The sequence below is a fragment of the Nycticebus coucang genome, chromosome 13 (assembly GCF_027406575.1).
Source record: "Nycticebus coucang isolate mNycCou1 chromosome 13, mNycCou1.pri, whole genome shotgun sequence".
In the NCBI taxonomy this organism is placed as follows: Eukaryota; Metazoa; Chordata; class Mammalia; order Primates; family Lorisidae; genus Nycticebus; species Nycticebus coucang.
This window is the reverse complement of record NC_069792.1, coordinates 30,712,886-30,738,042: the sequence shown is the minus strand read 5'-3', so window position 1 is coordinate 30,738,042 and position 25,157 is coordinate 30,712,886. Positions and strand designations below refer to the sequence as shown.

The following is a 25,157-nucleotide window of genomic DNA, read 5'->3' as shown; positions in this document are numbered from 1 at the left end:
TAGTGATGCTGATTTAAGATTCCTTTGTGTCTTGTCATGGCTGGATGGATCATTGCTTTTTAGTGGTAAATAATACTCCATTTTTTGGATATGCCACAGTTTATTCCCCATTCATCTACTGAAAGACATCTTAGTTGCCTCTTTTTTTGGTGACTATCAATAACACTACTGTAAATGTAGTGTTTTGTGTGGACGTAGGCTTTCAACTTGTTTGGGTAAACACCTGTGGTTTATACCCTTGGTCCCAGTGCCTCTCTTCTTGCAGACACCTGCCCTGCTGCTCACTGTGGAGACCAACCCAGGCCTGCCTCTGGCAGGGGCTTCCTAGTCTTCATTAAGAAACATTTTCTGAATAAATCTGGACACAAGGGTCTTGATTGTACCCTCAGGAAGGAGTATTTAAAATGTTTTTCAAAACGTATCCTTGATCATGGTTGCTGTTCTCCCATGCTTCCTTGCTACTCCATTTTGAACTCCTTGTTTTGGGCTGTCTCGTAGTAATTTAAAGTGCAAATGAGCATCTCAATTCTTATAATTACACAATCTTTTTTTATTGTGGTAGAATATGTATAATATGAAATTTGCGATTTTAACCCTTTTAAACTGTATAGTTCAGCAGCACTCATTACATTCACATCATCGGTCAACTAGCTGTCACCACTTTCTGTTTCTAAAGCTCTCTCATCTGCAGATATGATCATTTCAAAAGAAGAACTTAAAAAATTTATCAGAACCTCTATTTGGCAAAATATTTCTTTCTTTTGTTTTGTTTTGTTTTTTTTTTAGAGACAGATTCTCACTTTATCGCCCTCAGTAGAGTGCTATGGCGTCACAGCTCACAGCAACCTCCAACTCCTGGGCTTAGGCAATTCTCTTGCCTCAGCCTCCTGAGTAGGCTGTTGCAGTTTGGCTGGAGCTGGGTTTGAACCTGCCACCCTCGGTATATGGGGCCGGCGCCCTACTCACTGAGCCACAAGTGCCGCCCGGCAAAATATTTGTCAGTCAGCTTATGCTAGATTTTGCTGTAGTAACACTACTCAGATCTCAGTGACAGTAACTTTTATGTCTCCCTCATGTTTTTTTTTTTTTTTTATTTGGCCGGGGCTGGGTTTGAACCCACCACCTCCAGCATATGGGACCGGCGCCCTACTCCTTGAGCCACAGGGGCCGCCCACTCCCTCATGTTTTATATGTATCATTTACTTTTTGCTAGAACTTACTGATACTACACATCTAACCACAAGGGAGCCTGGGAAATGTAGTTCAGCTATATGTACAGGAACGAGGGCAAATGGGTTTGGTGAGTAGTTAGCATTCTCAGTCATATCAAATAAGATTATTAAATTGTACCCAGTAGTTATCTTACTCTTTCAGGGGTGACATGACAGTAATTGCATGGTTTCATAGTTTTGGTTACTTTTCAGGAAAGCACTTTTTTTTTTTCTTTAAGGCTTACTACATGGGCATTTTTTTAAATTATTAAATCATAGCTGTGTATATTAATGCGATCATGGGGCACCATACACTGGTTTTATAGACCGTTTGTAGGAAAGCACTTTTCCACCCCACGCTCCCATCCTGTCTGAACTTCAATTATCTTATCCTTTTAACACTGGCAGCACTTCCTGGAATAAATAAAATTGCATGCTGGTTTGATAAATACGTGTTTGATAATGATGTTTTATAAAGCTCTGAGAAAAGTCAATAAGGAGCCTTTACAGTAATAAATATAGTGGTGTTTATAGTGAGATATTTTAAAAGTGTCAGGTCTTCAGTCTTCTGCCCAAAGGCAGAGAGGAACTCTTAAAGCCTTCCAGCCATTGATTTGGTTTCAGAATGACCAGCTACTTGTGAGTTTACTTGTGGCATTGGTAATTGTCTTTAAAAAGGAAAGTATGTGAAATTTGGAATTGGAAATGGTGTTTCTTAACTAGAAATGAGTAGAGTAGCGGGTTCAGATCAGAGCTATAAATTTTGGCATGAGATTCAGTTTCTTAATTTTTTTAAAAATTAAAACAATTTTTTTTTTGACTTTGTCTCCCTGGGTAGGGTGCCATGGCATCATCATAGCTCATAGCAACCTCAAACTCTTGGGCTCAAGTGATCCTCTGGCCCTAGCTTCCCTAGTAGCTAGGCCTACAAGTGCCCACCATGACACCCAGCTAATTTATTTTTTTTTAATTAATTTATTTTTATTGTTAAATCATAGCTGTGTACATTGGTGCAATCAAGGGGTACTATTTCTTTTTTCCTTTCTATTTTTAATACAGACAGGGGTCTAGCTGGTGTTGAACTCCTGAGTTCAAGCAATCCACCCAGCTTGGCCTCCAGGGTGGTAGGATTATAGGTGTGAACCTCTAGTTTCTTAATAAAATTTAGAAAAAAAATTATTCTATGTATTTATTTAATGGTTGACTCACTGGGTACATGAAATTGGCTTGTTAGAGTTTAAAGGCAAGTTCAGCCACCTCAATGCATGAGTTAGTATTTTGAGCTCATTTGGTATGGCTCAGCTTGCTGCTGATAGAAGTCCGTGGTCCAATATTAATTTTAAATAAGTGCCTTCTGCAGTTCTTGACGAATGCCCACTTCCTTAAGGAAAACTGTTTCATACGAGCCTGTAGTTGCTAGGAATAGCTGTGTAAGCATTGTGGATGTTTTACCAAATTAAAATTTTTTCTGCCAATTCGTTGTTCCTTCTAGGGTTCTGACAGTGGATTGTGTTTATGCACTGCTACAGACCTCTCTTTAAACTTATTCAGCAAATTGGAAACATTTATCTTGAACTAGACCTCTTTATCTTCCAATAATCTTGCTATAGAGACCACTGTACTCTCAAATACATCATTAATAATTTTAGCCAGAATGTCCTGCTTTCATTCTCCTGTTATTGAGCCATTAATCCAGACTCTGTTCATTATTGTTATAATTCCAGACTCCAAGTAATTATCCTATTGAAAAAGTCAGGCTGCTGTATGCCCTGTTGTGACATAGTCAGTTTTGTCCTGTCTGAATTTGCTTGCTTTGTGAATTATTAGGATAGAAGGGAAACAAAAACAAACAAAAAAAAAGCAAAACCCATTTGGTTATAAAAATTGTCTTATTTAAAAGAAATTTTATGTGTATATATATATATAATGTATGTATGTATGTGTGTATATATATATAGACTTACATACATAAATATACATGTTTTATATATTTATAAAACTTAGCAGCTTTTCTCTAAAGCCTGACTCGCAGCATCAGAAATCACCTGACACTTGCCCTGAAAGGCAGTGTCTTGATTCTGTCCCAGGCCTTCTAAATCAGCCTTTAGTTTAACAGCCCTCCCCAGTGGTTCATGTCCATTTTGAAGTTTGAGGAGCAATGATTGGAAGTCTGTTACCTGAGCCTGTAATCATGGGAACCACCAATCTTGTGTGGAGTGACCATAAAATTTTAACTCAAACTCTATTTATAAAATGAAAAATCTGTATATTGTAGTTAATTTGTAGGTACATGGCAAATATCAACCCATCTTTCTATTCTGTTGTGCTAATGAAATCTCTATAGTGTGAGAACAGGAGTGGCAGGAACATATCCTGAGATGACCAAATTGAGAAATAGTAAGACCTTTTTTGCTTTTTGTTTCTTCACTTAGTATTCAAAAGCTTTTTCCCTCTTTTTAAAAATAATTGTTTGGGATTCATTGAGGGTACAAAGAATTAGGTCACACTGAATGTATTTGTTAAAGTCCTTCTTATACTTGTGTCCTGTTTGCAAGAGGTGTGCCATACACCGTGACCCCCCAACCCTCTCCCTGCTCCTCCATTCCCCTACCCCACACTTTGTATTAGCTCATCTACTGTCTTTATATTAGAATTGAGTACATTGGATTCTTGCTTCTCCATTCTTGTGATGCTTTACTAAGAAGAATGTGTTCCACCCCATCCAGGTTAATACAAAGGATGTAAAGTCTCCATTTTTTTAAATGGCTGAGTAGTATTCCATGGTGTACATATACCACAGCTTGTTAATCCATTCCTGTGTTGGTGGGCATTTAGGTTGTTTCCACAATTTGGCAATTGTAAATTGAGCTGTGATAAACAGTCTAGGGCAGATGTCCTTATGATACAATGATTTTTTTCTTCTGGGTAGATAGATGCTTAGTAACAGGATTGCAGAATCAAATGGGAGGTCTAATTTGAGTTCTTTGAAGATTCTCCATACTTCCTTCTCAAAAAGGGAAAGAAGTATTAGTTTGCAGTCTCACCAGCATTGTAAAAGTGTTCCTCCTGTCCACATCCATGCTAGCATCTGCAGCTTTGACACTTTGTGATGTGGGCCATTCTCGCTAGAGTTAGGTGATATTGAGATAGTTTTGATTTGTATTTCTCTGATGATTAGGGATGATGAGCATTTTTTCATATGTTTGTCAGCCATTTGTCTCTTGTCTCTTGTCCAGTGATATAAGGAATTGTTGGGTCTTTTTTTGTTGATTAATTTGTGTTCTTTGTAGATCTCAGTTATCAAGCGTTTGTTCACTTCATAATAGGCAAATATCTTTTCTCATTCTGAAGGTTGTCTATTTGCTTTGGTTGTTGTTTCCTTAGCTGCACAGAAGTTTCTCAGTTTAATTAAGTCCCATTTGCTTATTGTGTGGTTGTTGCAATTGCCACAGAAGTCTTTTTCATAAAAATCTTTCCCCAGGCTAATATCTTCAAGTGTTTTCCTACACTTTTTTGAGGATTTTTATTATTTCATGGCTTAGGTTTAAATCTTTTATCCATCTTGAATCAGTTTTTTGTAAGTGGTAAGAGGTTCGGGTCCAGTTTCTGTCTTTTCCATGTGGTTATCCAGTTCTTCCAACACCATTTATTGAATAGAGATTCTTTTCCCCAGTGTAGGATCTTGTTTGACTTATCAAAGATTAGGTGGCTGTAAGATGTTAGTTTCATCTCATATTTTTCTATTCAGTTCCAGATGTCTATTTCTCTGTTTTTGTGCCAATACCATACTGTTTTGATCACTATAGTATAATTTCTATTATTTTAATTTTGTTGAGGTTTGATTTTGTATTTTAGGATGTGGTCTATTTTGGAGTATGGGCTGATGAGAAAAATGTATATTCTTTAGCTTTGGAATGGTGTGTTCTCTATGTGTTTATTAATCCCATTTGTTCTAGGGTCACATTTAAGACCTTTGTATCTTTGTTTAGTTTCTGTTTAGAGGGGAGTTTAGAGATTCGGTTTAGAGATTCTGGAGGATCTGTTCAGTTCTGTCAGAGGGGGGTTAAAGTCCCTGGCTATTATGGGGTTATGGGATATCATATTGCTTGGACCCATTAAGGTCTGTTTCATAAATCTGGGAACATTTAAGTTGGGGTGCATAAATATTTAAAATTGAAATGTCTTGTTGTATTGTTCCCTTGACCAGTATAAATTGTCCATCTTTGTCTTTCTTAACTTTAGTTGCTTTAAATCCCCTTGTATCTGAGAATAAGATTGCAAACCCTCCTTTCTTATGATTTCCATTTGCTTGAAATACTGTTTTCCCATCCCTTTACATGGAGTCTTGATTTATCCTTCAAGGCTAGGTGTGTTTCCTGGAGACCACATATGGATGGCTTGTGCTTTTTTTTTTTTTTTTTTTTTTGGTTTTTTGGCCGGGGCTGGGTTTGAGCCCGCCACCTCCGGCATATGGGACCGGCGCCCTACTCCTTGAGCCACAGGCGCCACCCGCCTTGTGCTTTTTTTAATCCATTCTGCCAGCCTATGCCTCTTCAGTGGAATTCAACCTGCTGACATTTATTGAGAGAATCAATAAGTGTGGTGGAGTTCTATTCATCTTATTTTGTGAAAGCCTGTTGTGTAGTTTTATCCTTTGCACCATTGTGGAAGCTAACTTTTGACCTTTAGCTTCTGGGTGTTTACTTTGCTGGTGGTCTATTGTGATGATCAGTGTTGAGAATATGTCTTAAGTATTTCCAGTAATATGTCTTACTGTGGCAAATTTCCTCAGTGTTTGTATATCCACAGATGATTTTATTTCTTCATCAGTTTTGAAGCTTAGTGTAGCAGGACTCAGAATTCTGGGCAGAAATTTGTTTTGTTTAAGAATGTTGAAGAAGTAGGGCGTTGGCCCCATATGCCAGAGGTGGCAGGTTCAAACACAGCCCCGGCCAGAAACTGCAAAAGAAAAAAAGATAGATGACCATTCTCTTCTGGCTTTGAAAATTTCAGTTGAAAAGTCTGCTGTCATTCTAATGGCTCTGCCTCTGTAGGCCAGTTGGTCCTTACTCCTGGCTGCTTGCAGAAAGTTTTTCTTTTGTCTTGACTTTGGATAGGTTCATTACAATGTGTCTTGGAGGAGCTCTGTTTGAGTTGAGATGACCTGGGGTTCGATACTCATCTGAAACAAGTGTGTCGGGATCTTTAGTATAACTAGGGAAGTTTTCATTTATTATAGTCTCCAGTAGAGCTTCCATACTTCTGGAACCAATCTTCTTTCCCTTCAGGGATCCCTATTATTCATATGTTTGAATGCCTCATGGAGTCTTATAGTTCTCTGAGAGACTATTCTGCTTTCTCTTCTTTTCTGCCTCTTTGAATACCTGGGTTAACTGGAAAACTTTATTCTCTAGCTCTGAGGTTCTTTCTTCTCCATGGTCTAACCTATTTTTGATACTTTCTATTGCATCTTTCTATTCCCTGATTGTCTCCTTCATTTCCTTAAGCTCCACCATATCCTTTCTATATTCTACATATCTCTCATCTGACTTTTGATTCTGTCTTTCCATTTTCTCGTCCAGTCCTTTAATTGTCTTTACCATCTGTATTTCAAATTACCTTTTTATCAAATCCATTAATTTTTTATAGGTGGAATCTTCTCTAGTAGAAGATTCCCTCATGGGCTCTTGGGGGAGTTGTTCTGTTTTGGTTTTTCATGTTGCCCAAAATTTTCTGTTGGTTCCTCTTCATGTGTTCTTTCTTCTTGTTCACCTTTTTGTCTTCCTTTTTTCCTTCTCACTTCCCTTTTTGCCTCAAATTACCTTGTCTTGGTGCTTAGGTCTTGAAGTGGCCTGTTGGTATAAGGCAAAAGGAAGAGAAGTGTAAAGCACAAGCAGGGAGATAAAAGAGGAAAAGAAAGAAAGCAGAAAAAAGGAAGGAAAGAGAAAAGGAAAAGAAAAAGCCAAAATGGAAGGGGATGAAGGAAAAGAATTGAACAACAGGAGAGAATGAGGATGGGAAGAAAGAATGAGAGTGATAGAAAACATTGTATAGATCAGCACATCATTAAGGCCACATCTGTAATGCAGGGATTTTGAGAGGCTGGGCCGAAATCAGGAGCTTCTTACCAACCTGAGCAAATCTAAACTCTTCCTCTGCCATGACCAAAAATATAGGAGTCCTTGCTCTTGATGTAAGTAAAAATGTAAGTTAAAAGTAGAACCAAACAAATTAGCAAAAGCAAAATACAACAAAACAAATCTCATATTGCCCCAAACAGCAGCAACCTCAGCAACATAGAAGAGAGAGAAAAAAATAAAGTAAAAAAAAATATTAAAAATAAATAAGCAAATATATATATGTATATTTGAATATGAGATCAATTTTAATAGGAATATATATGGCACAGTATGTCACCAGGACACCAGGTGGCACTGTGGGTTTTTTAGGAAACAGAGAACACAGCTGGAAATCTCTATGGTCTTTATTCCCAACTTAGTTACCTTTGGTGTTTGCCTGATTGTTTTCTCAGCATTCAGACCCTGCAGATTCTGGATCTTAAAGCTGTCCAGAATCCTTCAGGGGTAGGTCTCACAGTGCCCTGTGACACTAGTTCTTGTGGGGTGGGGGAGTCCCTCAGCCTGTCTGAAGAGTGAAATTCTGATCTCAGCAGGCAGAATTAAGATGGCTGTGCTTTAGGTCTCTGGTAAGACTTTCTCATGACTTCCCCATAATGGCACCACCAGCATCTCAGTTTGGCTGACTCACCAGCTACCAAACCAATGGCAAATCCATTCCAACTGGTATTCAAATCTGGTTGCTGTATACTATTCAAGTCAGCCCACTGTTCCAAGCTTTCCACATAATGTGAAGCTTCCTCAGAAACCAAAAACTCTGGAAAGGATGCATTAGGTCTTGGACCTCCACAGGGGGCCAGCTAATCCCCATGTCTCACAATCACTTGCCTAAGGAGTCAGATTTCCACAATCCATATCACACACTGTATCCAGCTCACACCACCTCACTGTGCTCCCTGAGCTGTAACACGGGGAGTAGGGTCTCTGTGCCAGGTATGGCTGGGTTCTCTATTTTTCCCCAGTCATACCAAGAGAGTTCAGCTGAACGATCCTTCTGGTCTGACATCTTGCTCTGCTCCCCAGTAAGACCTTTTTATATATTTTAGAATCTGGTCTCTGGCTGCTTGTGGTAGATTATAGGCATTCTTGAGACTCCTCAACAGGTTCTGGCTCTCCCAGTTAAAGGCTTACCCAGATTATATAGTAGGACATGGTTTGAGGGAAGGAACGAAGTCTCATTATATATCACTCTTGCTGTTTACTATTTCAAAAAATCTATTAAAGAAAAAAAGATTCTGTTTTGGCTACTGATTGATATCGACTCAGTTTCTATTATTTTGAGAAGGCAGAATAACATTTTACCATGACTTAGGGGTTCCTACCAAGGGAGAATCTCTTTGCAAGCCAATAGCTCAAGCCAATGGATTTGTACTTTCTTTTTTTTTTTTGAGAGAGAGTCTCACTATGTTGCCCTGGGTAGAGTGCCAGCACGTCATAGCTCATAGCAACCTCCAATTCTTGGGCTTAAGCGATTCTCTTGCCTCAGCCTCCCAAGTATCTGGGACTACAGGTGCCCACCACAACACCCAGCTATTTCTTTTTGTTGTTGTTGCAATTGTCATTGTTGTTTAGCAGGCCTGGGCTGGGTTCAAACCCGCCAGCTTTAGTGTATATGGCCAGCACCCTACTCACTGAGCAATGGGCACTGAGACTGGATTTGTACTTTTTAAGAATTCATCACCTAAATGGCTCAGCACCTGTAGCTCAGCAGCTAGGGTGCCAGCCACATACACCGGAGATGGCAGGTTCGAATCCAGCCCAGGCCTGCCAAACAACAATGACAACTACAACCAAAAAATAGCCAGGCATTGTGGCGGGCACCTGTAGTCCCAGCTACTTGGCAGGCTGAGGCAAGAGAATCGCTTAAGCCCAAGAGTTGGAGGTTGCTGTGAGCTGTGACGCCATAGCACTCTACCCAGGGCCATAGTTTGAGACTCTGTCTCAAGGAAAAAAAAAAACACAAAAACTCATTACCTAAAGAGTATTTGCATTTATAAAATAATTATTAGATGTAAAAAAACTCATTACCTAAAGAGTATTTGCATTTACAAAATAATTATTAGATGCAATTGGTGTATGCCTGCTAGTTTGTTAATTTTTATTGTGGGAGGGGCCTCCATAGAGAATGGGTTTTTTCTTTTCTTTTTTTTTGCAGTTTTTGGCCAGGGCTGGGTTTGAACCTGCCACGTCCTGTATATGGGGCTAGTGCCCTACTCCTTTGAGCCACAGGCGCTGCCCAAGAATAGGTTTTTCTTATAATACTGTGCCACCATAGACTTTCTCCCCTTTGTGGTGGATAATCAAAAGGGAAAGAAGTCACATTCCCATAGGGAATATTTCCCAAATTTTTAATGCAAAGTTACTAATCTGAAGGCTGACATGTGTTTTTTTTTTTTTTTTTTTGTAGTTTTTGGCCAGGGCTGGGCTTGAACCCGCCACCTCCCGCATATGGGGCCAGCGCCCTACTCCGTCGAGCCACAGGCGCCACCCACTGACATATGTTTTTAAAGGAAAGGTGGAATGATTTAGTGGAACTTTATTTGGTGTAGGAACAGAAGTGCACCTTGAGTAGGGACAGGGCCACAAAGCCTTCACGTGTACCTGCTTCGCCCGCAGCTGATGCCCATTGCATCCCTTCCAGTGCCTCCTTCGACTCTTCCAACACACACACCTAGAAAATTTGTTTGAAGGCCAGGTGAGGTGGCTCATGCCTGTAATCTAGCACTCTGGGAGGCTTAGGTGGGTGGATTGCGTGAGCTCACATGCTTCAGCCTGAGCAAGAGCAAAACCTCGTCTCTAAAAATAGCTAGGTATTGTGGCAGACGCCTGTAGTCCCTGCTACTCAGGAAGCTGAGGCAAGAGGATCACCTGTGCCCAAGAGTTGGAGGTTGCTATGAGCTGTGATGCTATGGCACTCTAGGTGCTCTGCCGAGAGTGACAAGTGGGACTCTGTCTCAAAAAACAAACAACAACAACAAAAAAAAACAAAAAGAAAAACTTGTTTTGCCTTTTTTTCACTTGCTTCTACCTCTCCTTCCATGGCCTCAATGTCCCTTTTTCTGACTTAAACTATCACTCTTACTAAAGCTTCCCAGCAAGATCACCAGGACACCAAGTCCAGTGGCTTTTTTTTTTTTGAGACAGAGTCTCTCACTTTTGTCACCCTTGGTAGAATGCTGTGGCATCACAACTCACCGCAACCTCCAACTCCTGGGTTTAGGCGATTCTCTTGCCTCAGCAAGAGATAGCCCCTCCCAAGTAGCTGGGACTATAGGCACCTGCCACAATGCCTGACTATTTTTTTTTTTGTTGTTGTTGTTGCAGTTTGGCCGGGGTCAGGTTTGAACCCGCCACCCAGTATATGGGGCCTGCGCCCTACCCACTGAGCCCCAGGCGCCGCCCCAGTGGCTTCTTTTTAAGAGTCTTCAGCCTTTGCTCTTGTCCACCTCCTCTCCTCCCTTTAGTCCTGTGATACTGGTCACTTGAGGTTTTCTTCAGGTGTTGTGCTTCTTGTCAGCACTGGAGTCAGACGGCCAGTTAGAAGCCCAGCTTCACCACTTCTTAGCTATGCTCCTGGAGCAAGTTACTTAACTACTCTGTGCTTCAGTTTTGCCGTCTGTAAAATGGGGTAGTGAAAAGCCCCTACCTTGCAGGGTTGGTGTGAAGTGCATAGAAGGACGTCTGGCACGCAGCAAGGGCTCCTCAGGGGTGAGTCATAAGCATCGTTACTATATTCTGAAAGGGCATTGCCTGCCTTTTGTAGGCTCTTTGGTCTGCTTCCTGCTTGCCTGTGTTCACTCCCTTTTCTTTCCCCTCTCCTCTCCTCCTGCCGTCTCTCTCCTCTTTGGGCTTTTCCTTGACTGTCCCTGGGTGTCTCACATTGGTATTTTTGCCCCCCACCCCCACCCCAAATTTTTTTGAGCTCTAGAGTTAATTTCTAACCACTGGCTGGCCATTTGCATACAGAAGTCTCCTGAGCCAGGATGGAACTCATTCTCTTTATCAGCTGAAGTCTCGTCTGTCTCTTCTTTTTTTTTTTTGCAGTTTTTGGCTGGGGCTGGGTTTGAACCCGCCACCTCCAGCATATGGGGCTGGCCCTACTCTTCTTGAATCACACTCTGTTACCATCTTCACTGACGCTGTCGCCATCTTCAGGACTCCTGCTGGGGAATCAGCCGTTTTATCTCCTGGCATCTGGTGGTCTCCAGCCTGTTTCGCCCCCTCCCTGGCTCTTGCAGCCTGTCTGTGCCTCGCATTCCTACTGGTGCTCCCTGGGCCGTACCCTTCATATTAGTTGGCCTGGGCTGCCATCACATACCACAGACTGGGCAGTTTAAACAACAGAAATTTATTTTCTCACATTTCTGAGGCCTCAAGTCCAAGAGGCTGGATTCCAGGTACGGGCCCAGGGCTGGCTTCAGCTTGCAGACAGCCACTGTGCCGGCATGTGGCCTTTTACCTGGGTGCCTGGGCACATCCCTGACATCGCCTCTTCCTAGATTAGGGCTTCACCCTTAGGACCTCATTTAACCTTAGTTACCGCCTTCAAGAACCAATCTCCAGATACTGTCATGTGGGGGATTTGGGCGTCGGCCCAGGAATTTGGTAGGACAAAATTCAGAGAGTAACACCCATGGTGCTGCTGCTGGGCACCTCTCCTGATTTCCCTTCTCCCTCTGCAGCCCAGGGGCATGCGGAGGTGAGAAGCACAGCTCTGCCCCTGCTTTTTCCATTCCCGATCACTCCAGATGGCTCCCAACTGTGCAGTGCAGTGTGAGGAGAGCCCGCGCTGTGAGACTTTGGGACACTTGCCTTGTTTCTCAGTTCCTCATGTTTTCATCTGCAAGTTGGAGAGAACATTACTGACCCTTTGTTGTAAGGATTAAGTAAATGTTAATGAATATTTGTTATTTTACTGTGATAAAAAACCAAGTTCATACTCCATTCAAGAGCCTCTGTCACCTTATTGCTCTGAGTGGGGTCCCATGCGTCCATGACCAGCATCCTGCCATCACCGGTGCTTAGCTTTGCAAACTATGCATTGTAGCAAGATCTTCAGGGAATTTGTGTGGGATGGGCAGGCTTATCACCTGATTCTAAAAGCAGGGCCTTGCAGGCAGTACTTGGTTTCAAATTCCAACTCCTTGCTAGCTTTATATCTGATGAGATGTTTGCATAAACTGTCTATGCCTCATTTCTCTCTGAAAAATGGGGAGAAAGAGTATTTACTTCATAGAGGTTTTGAGGATTGAGAAATTATGTAAATCAGGGAGCATCTACCTGTGTGATTTTTTTTTAAGACAGCTGTCTCACCCTGTTGCCCAGGCTAGAGTGCCCCCGCCACGTTATACCTCACAGCAACCTCAAACTCTAGGGCTCCAGAGAGTTTGCCTCAGCCTCCCAAATAGCTGGGTCTAGACATATGCAGCACAATGCCTGGCTCACTTTTTCTGTTTTTAGTAGAGATGGGATCTCACTCTTGGTCCTGCTGGTCTCCTGAGTTCAAGTGATTCACTCATCTCAACCTCCCAGAGTGCTAGGATTATAGGCATGAGTCACCAAGCCCAGCAACCTGTGTAATTTTAAATGGAATTTCACATTTAAAACAAAGCCCCCTTTTTTAAATCAATATGAGATTTCAGTTTTTTTTTCTTTTTATTATTTGGGATACTTTGAGGGTACAAAGAATTAGGTCACACTGATTGCATTTGTTAGATGAAGTCCCTCTTATTCTGTGTACTATCCCCAAGAGGTGTGCCATACACCGTGACCCCACCAACCCTCTCCCTGCTCCTTCAATTCCCTATCCCACACCTTCTTTAGCTCATCTACTATCTTTGTATTAGAATTGAGTACGTTGGATTCTTGCTTCTCCATTCTTGTAATGCTTTACTAAGAAGAATGTGTTCCATCTCCATCCAGGTTAATACAAAAGATGTAAAGTCTCCATCTTTTTTAATGGCTGAATAGTATTCTATGGTATACATACACCGCAGCTTGTTAATCCATTCCTGGGTTGGTGGGAATTTAGGTTGTTTCCACAATTTGGCAATTGTAAATTGAGCTTAAATAAACAGTGTAGTGCAAATGTCCTTACGATAAAATGATTTTTTTCTTCTGGGTAGATGCTTAGTAACGGGATTGCAGAATCAAATTCAATTCCTTAAGGATTCTCCATACTTCCTTCTGAAAAGGTTGTATTAGTTTGCAGTCCCACCAACAGTGTAAAAGTGTTCCCTTCTCTCTACATCCATGCCAGCATCTGCCCCTTTGGGACTTTGTGATGTGGGCCATTCTCACTGGAGTTAGGCGATATCTCAGGGTAGTTTTGATTTGCATTTCTCTGATGATTAGGGATGATGTGTATTTTTTCATGTTTGTTAGTATTTGTTTTCTTTAGAAAAGGTTCTATTCATGTCTCTTGCCCAGTGATATGTGGGATTGTTAGGTCTTTTTTGTTGATTAACTTGAGTTCTCTATGGATCCTAATTATCAAGCTTTTGTCCGATTCATAATATGCAAATATGTTTTCTCATTCTGAAGGTTGTCTATTTGCTTTGGTTGTTGTTTCCTTATTTTCAGTTTAATTAAGTCCCATTTGTTTATTTTTGTTGTTGTTGCAATTGCCATGGAAGGTTTCTTCATAAAATCTTTCCCTAGGCTAATATCGTCAAGAGTTTCCCCCATACTTCCTTTGAGGATTTTTATTGTTTCATGCCTTAGATTTAAATCTTTTATCCATCTTGAGTCAATTTTTGTAAGTGGTGGGAGGTGCAGGTCTTTTACTTGTGGGTATCCAGTCCTTCCAACACCATTTATTGAATAGGAATTCTTTTCCCCAGTGTATGTTCTTGTTTGGTTTATCAAAGATCAGGTGGCTGTAAGATGTTAGTTTTATTTCATGGTTTTCTATTTGGTTCCAAACATCAATGTTTCTATTTTTGTGCACAAAATCAATTTTTTGAGTTGAAATTTGTGTACTGTGGCACTGCTCATTCTCTTTCTTTTGGTTGCTTGCTTTCTCTCTCAGATTATTATGCAAATATGCATCATACAGTACTACATGCTTTGTTTACTAAATGTATCAAGAATATCTTTTCATGTTAAAAAATATATATTTTTACCATTATGTTATTGTATGTTGTATAAAAATATTGCATATTTTTGTATTAAATCAGTGTTCTTTTTAGCATTGAAATAAGTAAGGGGAAAGGGTGGTGGTGGTCACTAATTTCAATCCCTTCCCACCCTTTCATCCTGACTGTGGGACAGAGTCCTTTCTTGTCTTCCTCTGGGAAGATGTGGCCAGCAAAGGAGGTGATGATGAGACCCTCTGTGGAGGATGAATCCGAGGCTGCTGCAGCCAGAGGTGAAGAGCATCCTCTCAGCTCTCAGAATAAGTAGCTGGGGACCAGGATGTGCCTGTGTGTCTAATCTGTGGCCATAGCTCAGTCCTGTTAGGCTCCTCCCTCTCCCATCATTGCTGTGAGTGGTGTTGTCCTTTTTGCTCCAGCTCCCTCAAGGCTGCTAAATCTGATGCAGAGGAGTTCTTTTCCATCATTTTTTAAAAAGCCTTTTCCAAATTTACAGAAAGATTGGAAGAATGAGAATAAAGAACACCTGCATTCTCTGCTCAGATTCTCTCATTGTGAACATTTTACCCTATCTGTTCTATCAGTCTTGTGTGATTTTCTGAACTAGTTAAGACTAAGTTGCATACATCAGGGCCCTTGCCTCTAAAAACTTTGGTTTGTATTTAAGAATAGAGATATTCTCTTGCACAATTATTGGAAAGTTGTCAACTTCAGTAAATTTGAAATTAATACAAAACTTAAATCTGTGGTCATATTCCAATTTTTTTTTCAATTGACTCAGTAATACCTTTTTCAGAATTCTTTTTTCTTTATTAAGGAAGGATTCGGTCTAAGATTGGGTATGATCTTAAGTTGTATCTTTTTAGTATTCTTTAATATGGATTGTTTTCATAGCCTTTCATTGTCTTTAATGAGATGTTTTTGAAGAATGCAGCTCCTTTCCTTTTACAAATAGAACCTTTCTTCTTGCAAGCAAGGAGTATAGTAAAAAAATAGAGGAAAAAATCGAACCTTCTTCATTTTGGATTTACCTGATGTTTCCTCACAGTTAAATCCAGGTTTTGCACTCCCAGTTGAACATTGCCTAGGTAGTATTCAGAGTACAGTATTTGAAGACTCACATCCATCTGCCTCTCCTTGGGTGATGGCTATTTTGGTCATCCGGTCTAAGTGTTGCCCATTTCTCCACTGTACTGTTCAATGTTTTCCTTTTTGTTAACTAGTTAATCTGTGGAGAGGCACTTAAAGAGTGATAAATATCTTGCTATTCATCCAAATTTCTCCCTGGATTTAGCATCTGTTGATTACATGTGACGCAAGGCTGGTCAGGCTGGCATTCTTCTGTAATGGGGTCATCTTTCTTTTCCTTTATTTGTCTATTTGTTGTTTGCAGAGACTTTTGGATTCCTGTTTTTCTAATGGTTTGTAATCCATTGCTCTCTTTAATTATTTCAGTGGTCCAATTATCCCCTATTGGGTTCGCCAGAGCCCCTTCAAGCTGGCAGCCCTGTCAGCGTGACGCATTAAATTACCCAAATACCTGTGTGTTTAGCAGCCACATCGTCTCCCTCTGAGATGCTCTTCAGGGGACCACAGAGGAGATTTTGTATGTTGAATAGTTTTTAAAATCACACTATCCCATCAATGTCTTTCAGATTTGAGGGAGATTTACGCTAGCACATTTGAGTGATCTTGTAGGCAGACAGAATCTTATTTTCTTTATAGACATTTTCATACCTCCCGACTCCCGTTTTTGCAGTAACTGAGTCAGTCCTCTTATTGCCCACTGTAATCAAGTCTCTGGCTCCACGGAGCAAAGCTCGGAGCTGCCTTTGCGCGCCCTCTGCTGGCACTTCAGGGCATGCGCTCTTTTCTGGGGTCGTAGGACATAGATTTCTTTCTGCTCATTTTCTTTCTTTTGGTTGCTTGCTTTCTCTCTCGGATTATTATGCAAATATGCATCATACAGTACTACATGCTTTGTTTACTAAATGTATCAAGAATATCTTTTCATGTTAAAAATATATATTTTTACCATTATGTTATTGTATAAAGATATTGCATATTTTTCTATTAAATCAGTGTTCCTTTTAGCATTGAAATAACCTATGTTTTAGAAATAAAGGTCAAAAACTGAAAAAAAAAAAAAGAAATAACCTATGTTTTGGGTGGCGCCTGTGGCTCAAAGGAGTAGGGCGCCGGCCCCATATGCTGGAGGTGGTGGGTTCAAACCTAGCCCTGGCTAAAAACCGCAAAAGAAAAGAAAAAGAAACTTGAAATAATCTATGTTAAGTAGGCACGTGTAACTTATTTTTTTCATTTCAGATAGCATCTAAAATGTACACATGACATACATTTTAACTTCTTCTGTAGGGCTTTACTAGCAGTTAGTACTTTGACAGGTAAAGATATAGAAAAAGGAGACTCTGGTTCAAGAAAATTGTTGAAGACACAGGAAAATGAAGTTTGGCTGAAATATGGTTGGGTAATAGTGGGAGATATGGTTAGAAAGTAGATATTTAGGGACTCTTTCTGTTGAAGTGATAGAATCTGACTCCAACCCCAAGTGAAGCAGAATAGAAATATGTTTGTTTAATAACTTGGGAAGCCCAGGATAGCTGGATGCAGGGGCCTGGTGCTACTGCCCCATCCCTTACTTGTTTCTACTTCTGTCCCTTCTCGGTCTCAGCACTGGTTCTCTTGCCTGAAGTACAGGCCCACATAAGGCCAGGAGAAGGTGGGAACTACAATCATTTCTTCCCCCAGAACCCCATGGAACAAGTAGAATCCCTCAAGGGAAATAGAGTGCCAAACAGGGAAGACAGCAGACACTTGCCACACTGTCCATTGAGCTGGGTCTCTCCCAGAACTCTCCAGGTGGGCCTCCCAGAGTGCTAGGATTACAGGCATGAGCCACCAGGCCCTGCCCGTGGGTCCTTTCTGTTCCACACTGATTACCAGCACACCTTCATAGGAGACACTGCTGTAAAGCCTCCAGACAGCGGGCACTTCACATTCTGTTTGCTGCTGCTGGGGCAGGAGGGGACAGGAACAGGGTGGGGAGGTGGCAGCAGGCACACTTCTGGGAAGAGGTGGCATTTCTACCTGAGCATTGAAGGATGAATGACTGGCAAGCAGAAAATGGCGGCACTTCAGGTGGAGGCTGTGACCTGGGTGTCAATACACAAGGTCAAGGATGTGGACTTGAGAGACGGTGAGAAATGTGGAAGTGGCTGCAGCTGGCCTTGTGCCTGTGTCAGTATTAGTTACCTTTAATACTTGTGGCTCTAGGAGGAAGAACAAGAAAAGAAGCAGAGAAACGCTTTTTCTACCAGGATTTAATGAGCAAATGCAGGCAGTATGGAGAGGACCAGGGACCCCTGAACCATGTTCTAGTCCAGGGACATAAGTCTGGTGACTTTCCTGCCACAGCAGAGAGACTTTGATTTCAAGAGACCAGACGATTTCATTTTCAAATAATAAAAAGAAACCATTTATTTGATTTTAAAATACACAATGAATGACACTTATAGTGCTTAAATTTTGGCACCTTTTAGCAGAAAAAAAGTTTTTTTGTTGTTAAACATTTAAAAAGCTTTAAAGATTTGCCACGAAGAGTACAACATGAGATGAACAAAAAAAGTTTAAAAATCATCTTGTGTACATTGTATGTAAAAACAGATCATAAGTTGATGTTTGTCTCAGGTCATCCATATTTTATTTCCTAGACACAGACTGATATTTTTCCCCTGTGCTTTAAGTTCAGGTTTTAAATTTGCTTCCAATTCCAGGAGAGAATGTCTTGAGTTTTCTTTTTATTAGGTAGATTTGGAAAGGTAGAACACTGCCTTTTTTCGTTATGCAGTTTTAGACCATTGCCCACCAGATGGCAGGTTGCCATTATTTTTATTTTACCTCCATATTAGAACTTGCTGGAGCTGCATATGCTTTGGCTTTAGTCAAGGCCACAGTCAGCATAGAAAGGTTCTGGTAAGAGATCTGTATTAAAGGAAATGAATTTGGTGACTTGGAAGTTTTGTTTTATAAACTAACTGTGGCCTGGTCCCTATGCAGGGCTGCACACAGGTTTATTGCGTCGCTGGCAGAGGCAGGGCCTTAGTCAAACAAAGAAGGTGGTGGGAACACCTGGGAGTGTTACCCTTAAAGTTGGTTCTTCTCTTTCCTGTGCGTGTAACTGAAACACATCTTTCAAAAAAAGAGAAAAGAAATAAAAGCTTGAAATTTTTGTAGTACTCACCGAGACTCCACTTTAGATAAAGCAGTAATGGAAATCTAGCTTTATTTTTGTACCAAGTTGTGTTTAGAAAGCTGACTGGGAAACCAGGAAGCTTGGCTTTCAGAATTCTGCTGTAATCCGGGGTGGAAAAAAAGTACCACCCAGATGGCACTGGCGGGAGATTACTGACTGGTAATCCTTCCTTGTCCTAGAAGATTAAATCTGCCCTGGTGTAGTTGTGGTCAGCTGACTGTTTAAAAAAATTAATAAATTGTAGTTTCTTGTAATTCTGCCAACTTCTGATGTGGGTTTGAACTGTTTGTACACCTGAGCCACGTTGCAGAACCGGCCCGCCTTTGTTTACTGAGGAAAGCTGCTCCCCTGCCTAGGTTGTTCATTGTTGACTGAAATTAACAACAGGTGGTGACTAGAGCTCCTCCTGAGGTTGCTCAGGATAAGTCATTTATTAAATAGGTCTGTTTGTCAGGAGGGTTCTCCTGAAGGAAATGCTGTATCACCCGGAAGCCAGCGCATCTAAGCCCTGTGGTTGACTTCTGTCGTGAGGGTGCATCCAGCAAAAGGGAATCTGAGCAAAGCTGTACTCATCTGAGGAATCAGGTTCCGAGGTTGTAAAGCCATGCCTTCTGCCTTTGCCTGGAATGGATTGTAGAGAGATGGACTTATATGAGGACTACCAGTCCCCGTTTGATTTTGATACAGGAGTGAACAAAAGCTATCTCTACTTGTCTCCTAGTGGAAATTCATCTCCACCTGGATCACCTACTCTTCAGAAATTTGGTAACTACTAATTTTGTAAAGTTAAGCTTGCTTGTAATCAAATCTAGACATAACTTGGAGTTTGCCTGGCTTTAAAATTATTGAAAATGTCCCAGGGTATTGCTGGGTTGTTAACTAGCTAACTAAGATGTTCTAGATTCAAAGCAAAGAGATAGATAGCTCATTAAATATTTAGAATATCTGTATACTGTGAAGTTAGATTTTAAAGTTAGTTGATAATTAGAGTTCTTCTCTTTTGATAAAACCACCTCCCTTTGAGTTTGTTGAGCTGGTAACAACAAAGGAGGACTCTGAAGGCCTTGATTTCCAGTGGTCTATGTAACTTACCAAGACTTTGCTGATATTTGTTTTTAGAAAAACAAGGTTAAAGTAGCTGACTCACCGACTAAATTTAAGATCCCACTAATGGATGCCCTGAGTTTTGTTACAGAATATTGAGAGTGGCAAGAATTTTTTTTTTTCAAAGAAAAACTCAAAATTGCTGTACCTTTGGAAGTAGCTACTCCTGCAAATGTGCCAGCATGAGATTGCTGTGAGGGCCAGGAGCACAGTCAGGGAGGGTCGGTCTTCATTTCTCAGCCCAGGGCAGCACAGAGCTGGAGGCAGCTTTAGCTGACCAGGCTGGCTCCCACATTTTATAGCCGATACTGTGCAATGGCTGAATGACCTTCTCATAACTCTAGCCAGAGAAGCAACCAGGTGTTCCCAGAAGTTAATTTTTTCCTTATTAATGAAGAATAGGTCAAATTTTGTTCTTCTTAAGCTAAAAAAAGGGGGAATTTAGTAAAAAGTGGTAAAGGCTATAGCATGAACTCTAGCTATAAGTTTTCTAGGTTTGTTGATTTGCTGGCAGCAGGGTATGTGCTAAAGCAACATTCCTCCAAATCCTGGTTGCAACTGATAACCACGTTTGGGGGTGTAGTTGGGATTTTTAGGAAGAGGAAAATGTTGATGATAACAGAGAGAGGGACCAGCGCTGGTTTCTAGAAGTTGGGGGCTGGTAGACAGCTGCTAGATATCTGTTGGGGGCAGTCAGATTGCCAGGAAGCTTTTTCCTGTGCTGAGTGTGTCTTGCCTGTGGGACCTCTGTAATAAAGGGGCCTGGAGTCTCCCCATGCCCAGCCCTTTTCTAACGTATAAATCTTATATATAAAGGCAGCACACAGAGTGGGGAAGTTAGAGCTGGATAACACAGTAAAGCCTAAGTGATGAGGGACTGTAAAAACCTTTGAGAAGCTGGGGCTGCAGGTGCAATCTTCAGGTAGATTTTGGCAATCAGAGAGCAAAGATTAGAGATTCCCAGGAAGACCGAGGCTGCTTGTTTCTTTTAGTTCTCAAGTTCTCACCTGCTTGCCTCCTTTCATCTCTTTTCACTTTCCCAGTTACCACGTGGCTGCCTTTGGATGTTTTCTGTCAAAAGCACACTATTGTAGGGTCGGGTGGGCCTCTAGGCAAATCACAAAAATAACCTTCACAATTCTTAGTAGCTGTCTGAAAGTCCCTAGAGTTGTAGTATTAAAAATATAAAAATAAAAAAGCAAATGAAGAACAATTTAAAACAAACTCATGTATTCATGAGCGTGTCGATTTAGTAGTTTGCATTAATAAATTGAAAGGATAGTGGGGGTGAGCATTCAACCAACAGAACCACCATAAGCAGTCATCTGGTAAGAACAGGGTGATTATAATACAGCCAAATAGAAGGGGGACTGGAGAACAGTGATTACCAGTTCCTGTGCTTGGGACTCATGGTGTGTAGGTGGAAGAATAATGTGCCTTCGTTGGGTTTGTACTCTTTATATTTCTATGTAGGTGCTCTTAGGACCAACACATCTTGAATCCACTAAAAGTTCATGTGCTTTTGGCCCCTATGTGTTTTCTTGATCAGCAGACAAGTAATGCAGACAAAAAGGACTGCTATAAAAAGGCATGCTGTCAGAAAGATTGGGAATGCCTATCTGAAAAGAATGTATCCTTGTTATTTATCCAAAATGCTATCGTGGGGCATATGAGAAAGTAATGCATGTTAATCTACAGGCAGGATATTTATAAGACACAGTGGGAATGAAAGTTAAGATGAGGCCAGGGGCTGTATTAAAAAGTCACAGACTACGGTGCATCTTACAAGGGTACATGTGAAACTTAGTAAATGTAGAATATAAATGTCTTAACACAATAACTAAGAAAATGCCAGAAAGGCTATGTTAACCAGTGGGATGAAAATATGCCAAATGCAATATAAAACCAGTGTATGGTGCCCCATGATTGCATTAATGTACACAGCTATGATTTAATAATAAATTAAAAAAAAAAGTCATGGACATTTAAACTTTTTGGGATGACAAACCTATATTCAGAAATGCCTGATACTTCCTGACCCATGATTCTCATAAACACAAATATCCATCAATAACCAAAGCAAAATTTTATGAACTAGAACTTATCCTTACTGTATGTGATGACTGTTATTTTATACTATTCTATTCCATTTCTTTTTAAAATGCTCACCTGGTACTGCTAAATGGTCACAACCCATAGTTTGAAAACACTGACTTATAATAAGCTACAGAATTTGGAATATAAGCTCCATTAAGAAATGCTAGTTTTGTGTTTTTTTGTTCACTGCTGTTTCCCTGAGGACCTGAAATAGTGCTTGACATTTATGACTCAACAAATATTTGTTGAACCCATGAGTGAGTGAAACTGGTAAGGACTAACTAGTTCACACTCTCCTCTTTGTTTTACAGATGTAAACAATGAGGCTGGGAAATACGTGTGATGTTCCCAAATCACAAAATTTAGTCTAAACTTGGACATACGCTCATTCTCAAGCCAGTGGGTTTTCTTCTTTGTTTTGTTTTTGTTAGATCACAACATCTCACCCTCTCTGGTCATGGATATTATAGAACAGGTTAATCATTCAAGGCATAACTTCTCCCTTGGTCAAGGGTTTTACTGAGAGAGAGATGGGCTGTTCTGTTGATTCTTTATGTGCCTTTAAGACCTGATCGTTCCATTTCACCTTTAAGAAGCTAGTCCACCCTAGGAAGTCTCACAGTTGGTGTCTTCTTTTTTTTTCTTTTTGCATTTTGTCTATTCTGTGAACACCTATAAGCATAATTTCCCTCATGTTATTTGCATAGAATCTCTCTTCCTTTTATTAATTTTCTGATATCAGAAAGCTGCATCTTCCTGAATGCTGCTTATAGCACTATTGGTTATTTCTTGTCACTTCAGGAAGTGTGAGCAATGACATTTTAGATTTAATGCTGTCATATTTGAAACTCTATGAGGGGTCCTCAAACTTTTTAAACAGGGAGTCAGTTCCTGTCCCTCAGACCGTTGGAGGGCCAGACTATAGTATATATATAAAAAAGAACAAATTCCTATGCACACTGCACATATCTTATTTTGAAGTAAAAAAAAAAAACAGGAACAAATACAATCACACCGCAGCATGTGGCCCGCGGGCCGCAGTTTGAGGACCCCTGAATTCCTTGGCTTAGTTTTCTTTCTTTCTTTCTTTTTTTTTTTTTTAAGATAGTCTCACTATGTCTCCCTGTTGTGTCACAGCTCACAGCAACCTCAAACTCTTGGGCTTGAGCGATTCTCTTGCCTCAGCCTCCCACATAGCTGGGACTACAGGTGCCCACCACAACACCCAGCTGTGTTTTGTTGCAGTTGTCATTGTTTAGCTGGCCCGGGCTGCCAGCCTTGGTGTATGTGGCTGGCGCCCTAACCACTGTGCCACGGGCGCTGAGCCGGCTTTGTTTTTTTCATTCTGTTTTACTCTTTTTGATTTCTACACTGTGCCATTCTCACTTTTTTTGGGAAGTGTTAACCCCTGAAAAGTTTTTCCTTATTCCCATGTCTTAAATAGCAAACTTATCTATGGCATACAAAGTACAAGAGCAGAATTGAAGAGATTTCTCCTTATTCCTGGGGGGTGGGAGAGGAGACTTCCTCTTTGGGGATCCCCGTATTTTCCCAGTGCTGACCTTTGTCTCTCTTTTGTAGTGTGTCCCAGTTAGTAGTTTTATACTTGGTTTGGGGGGAGGTGGAACACTGGGGAGAGGAGATGGCTCTGAAGTAATTGACTCAGGATTTGAGGGTACGTTTGGGAATATCTGGAAGGAACAAGTAAAGCATGTGAAAATGCTAATGTGTTCTGCCTTGATGATCTTTTTTCCTTTTCTCCAGTCTTTCTGTGAAGTGTTGGGAGGTGACACTTTTGTCTTGGGTGGGACATGACCCATGTTAAGGGTCCTCTTTTCAAGCCAAGTCCCTAGAGCACTTTCTGCCTGGTGTGGCTCTCAAACCCTCCTTCCCCTTTTGGCCTCCTGGTCTGTTTCCATAACTGGGTGTGGGGCTGCTACTATTATCTAGTGGATAAAGGCCAGGGGTGTTACTGGGAGGATGCTTAGGACAGCCCCCACCATGGAGAATTCTCCGGTTCAAAATGGCTGTGGAGCTGCAGCCGAGAATCCCTATTCCAGCTGGCTCCTTTTAGGGGTCTCCTGAAGGGACTAACCCTGGTGTGGGAATCTACAAATACTCTTCCTACTTCTGGGATTTTTATCACATCCAGAAACAAAAGCACAGTGAGAGCCTTACACACAGGCTTGTAAGAGGAAAAAGTATCTTGTGATCTTCATAGATGTTACCGCTAAAGGTACTTTGAACTGTGTCTCTAAATTTGAAAAAGGGGATGCATATTTCCCTTTGTTAGTACGTAAATAAAACAGTCCTAGAGACTGAGGTTTCTTATTCCTACTCTGGTCTTACAGCCATTGTAGTCTATCTGAAGACTGTAAGAGACGTGTATGCAGTTTTCTTCCCCAGAGAAGCTTCTAGGGCTCAATTATACATTAACAAGTACTTTCTGGTGTAGATAGTGTTAAAATTCAGCCTAAATTGCAGATATCTCAGACGACTCCTCTGGCATTTTCTTCCCTCCTACTTAAGTTTTCTTGGGGATACCTGGTATTATGTTCTTCCTTCTGTGAGCTATCATTTGTACCCACCTATACACTTCTGTAACATGAAGGTAGGTGACCTGCTCCAAATGGTAACAATCTTCGGATAAATTATGTATGAGATAGAAGTCGTTAGTCTGTTTTAAGTTAAAAAAAAAAAGAAAAAGTCCTTTGTATGTAAAAGCAGTGATGTGAAAATGCATTGTAATTTTTGAAAGTTCAAAATAAAAGCAGAAAAGGAGAGGAGACTTGGTCTTTGCCTCTAACTTAGTCATGTGTAGCTTTTTTCTGATTATTCACTAATTCAGAGTGTGTTGATGGGCAGCTGTGTGCCAGATCCACTTTGCAGCAAAGGCTGTGCTGGGGCTGAAGGCACAGGATCAGAAGGCCAAGTACCGCCCAGCTGCAGGTCACATTCTAGCCCAGAAGATGTCACACAGAGCTTGCTAAACCCAGAGCCAAGGCTCACTTCTCAGCCTGGACACAGGGAAATTCTCAAAAGCAGGAGAAACCTAAAACTGACTTGTTGAAGTGAATGGGACTTGGAAAAATAGGGAGGCAGTTTTCAGGCAGAGAAAATATTCTGTGCAAAGACAAAAAAGAGAGCATGTTTTAGAGAGATATATGGAGGTGATTAATGTTGCTAAATTAAACACTTAAAAATGGATAAAAAGACATGTATTTATCATAATAAAAATTAAATG

At 40.9% G+C, this 25,157-nt stretch overlaps 1 protein-coding gene across 8 annotated transcripts in view; it reads left to right on the top strand.

Moving 5' to 3' along the window:
• TPD52 (tumor protein D52) overlaps window positions 1-25,157 on the top strand; it is a 168,005-nt gene that overhangs the window by 91,992 nt on the left and 50,856 nt on the right. For 2 of the 8 annotated variants that reach the window (XM_053558581.1, XM_053558585.1), the window contains exon 1: window positions 19,172-19,477. The exons of 3 other annotated variants lie outside the window; for them this stretch is intronic. In XM_053558581.1, coding sequence (XP_053414556.1) covers window positions 19,339-19,477 — 139 coding nt within the window. In that variant the 5' untranslated portion in view covers window positions 19,172-19,338. Of the gene's footprint in view, window positions 1-19,171; window positions 19,478-25,157 lie in introns of those variants that run through there. 3 more of the 8 variants (XM_053558582.1, XM_053558583.1, XM_053558584.1) reach the window with 3 other exon arrangements.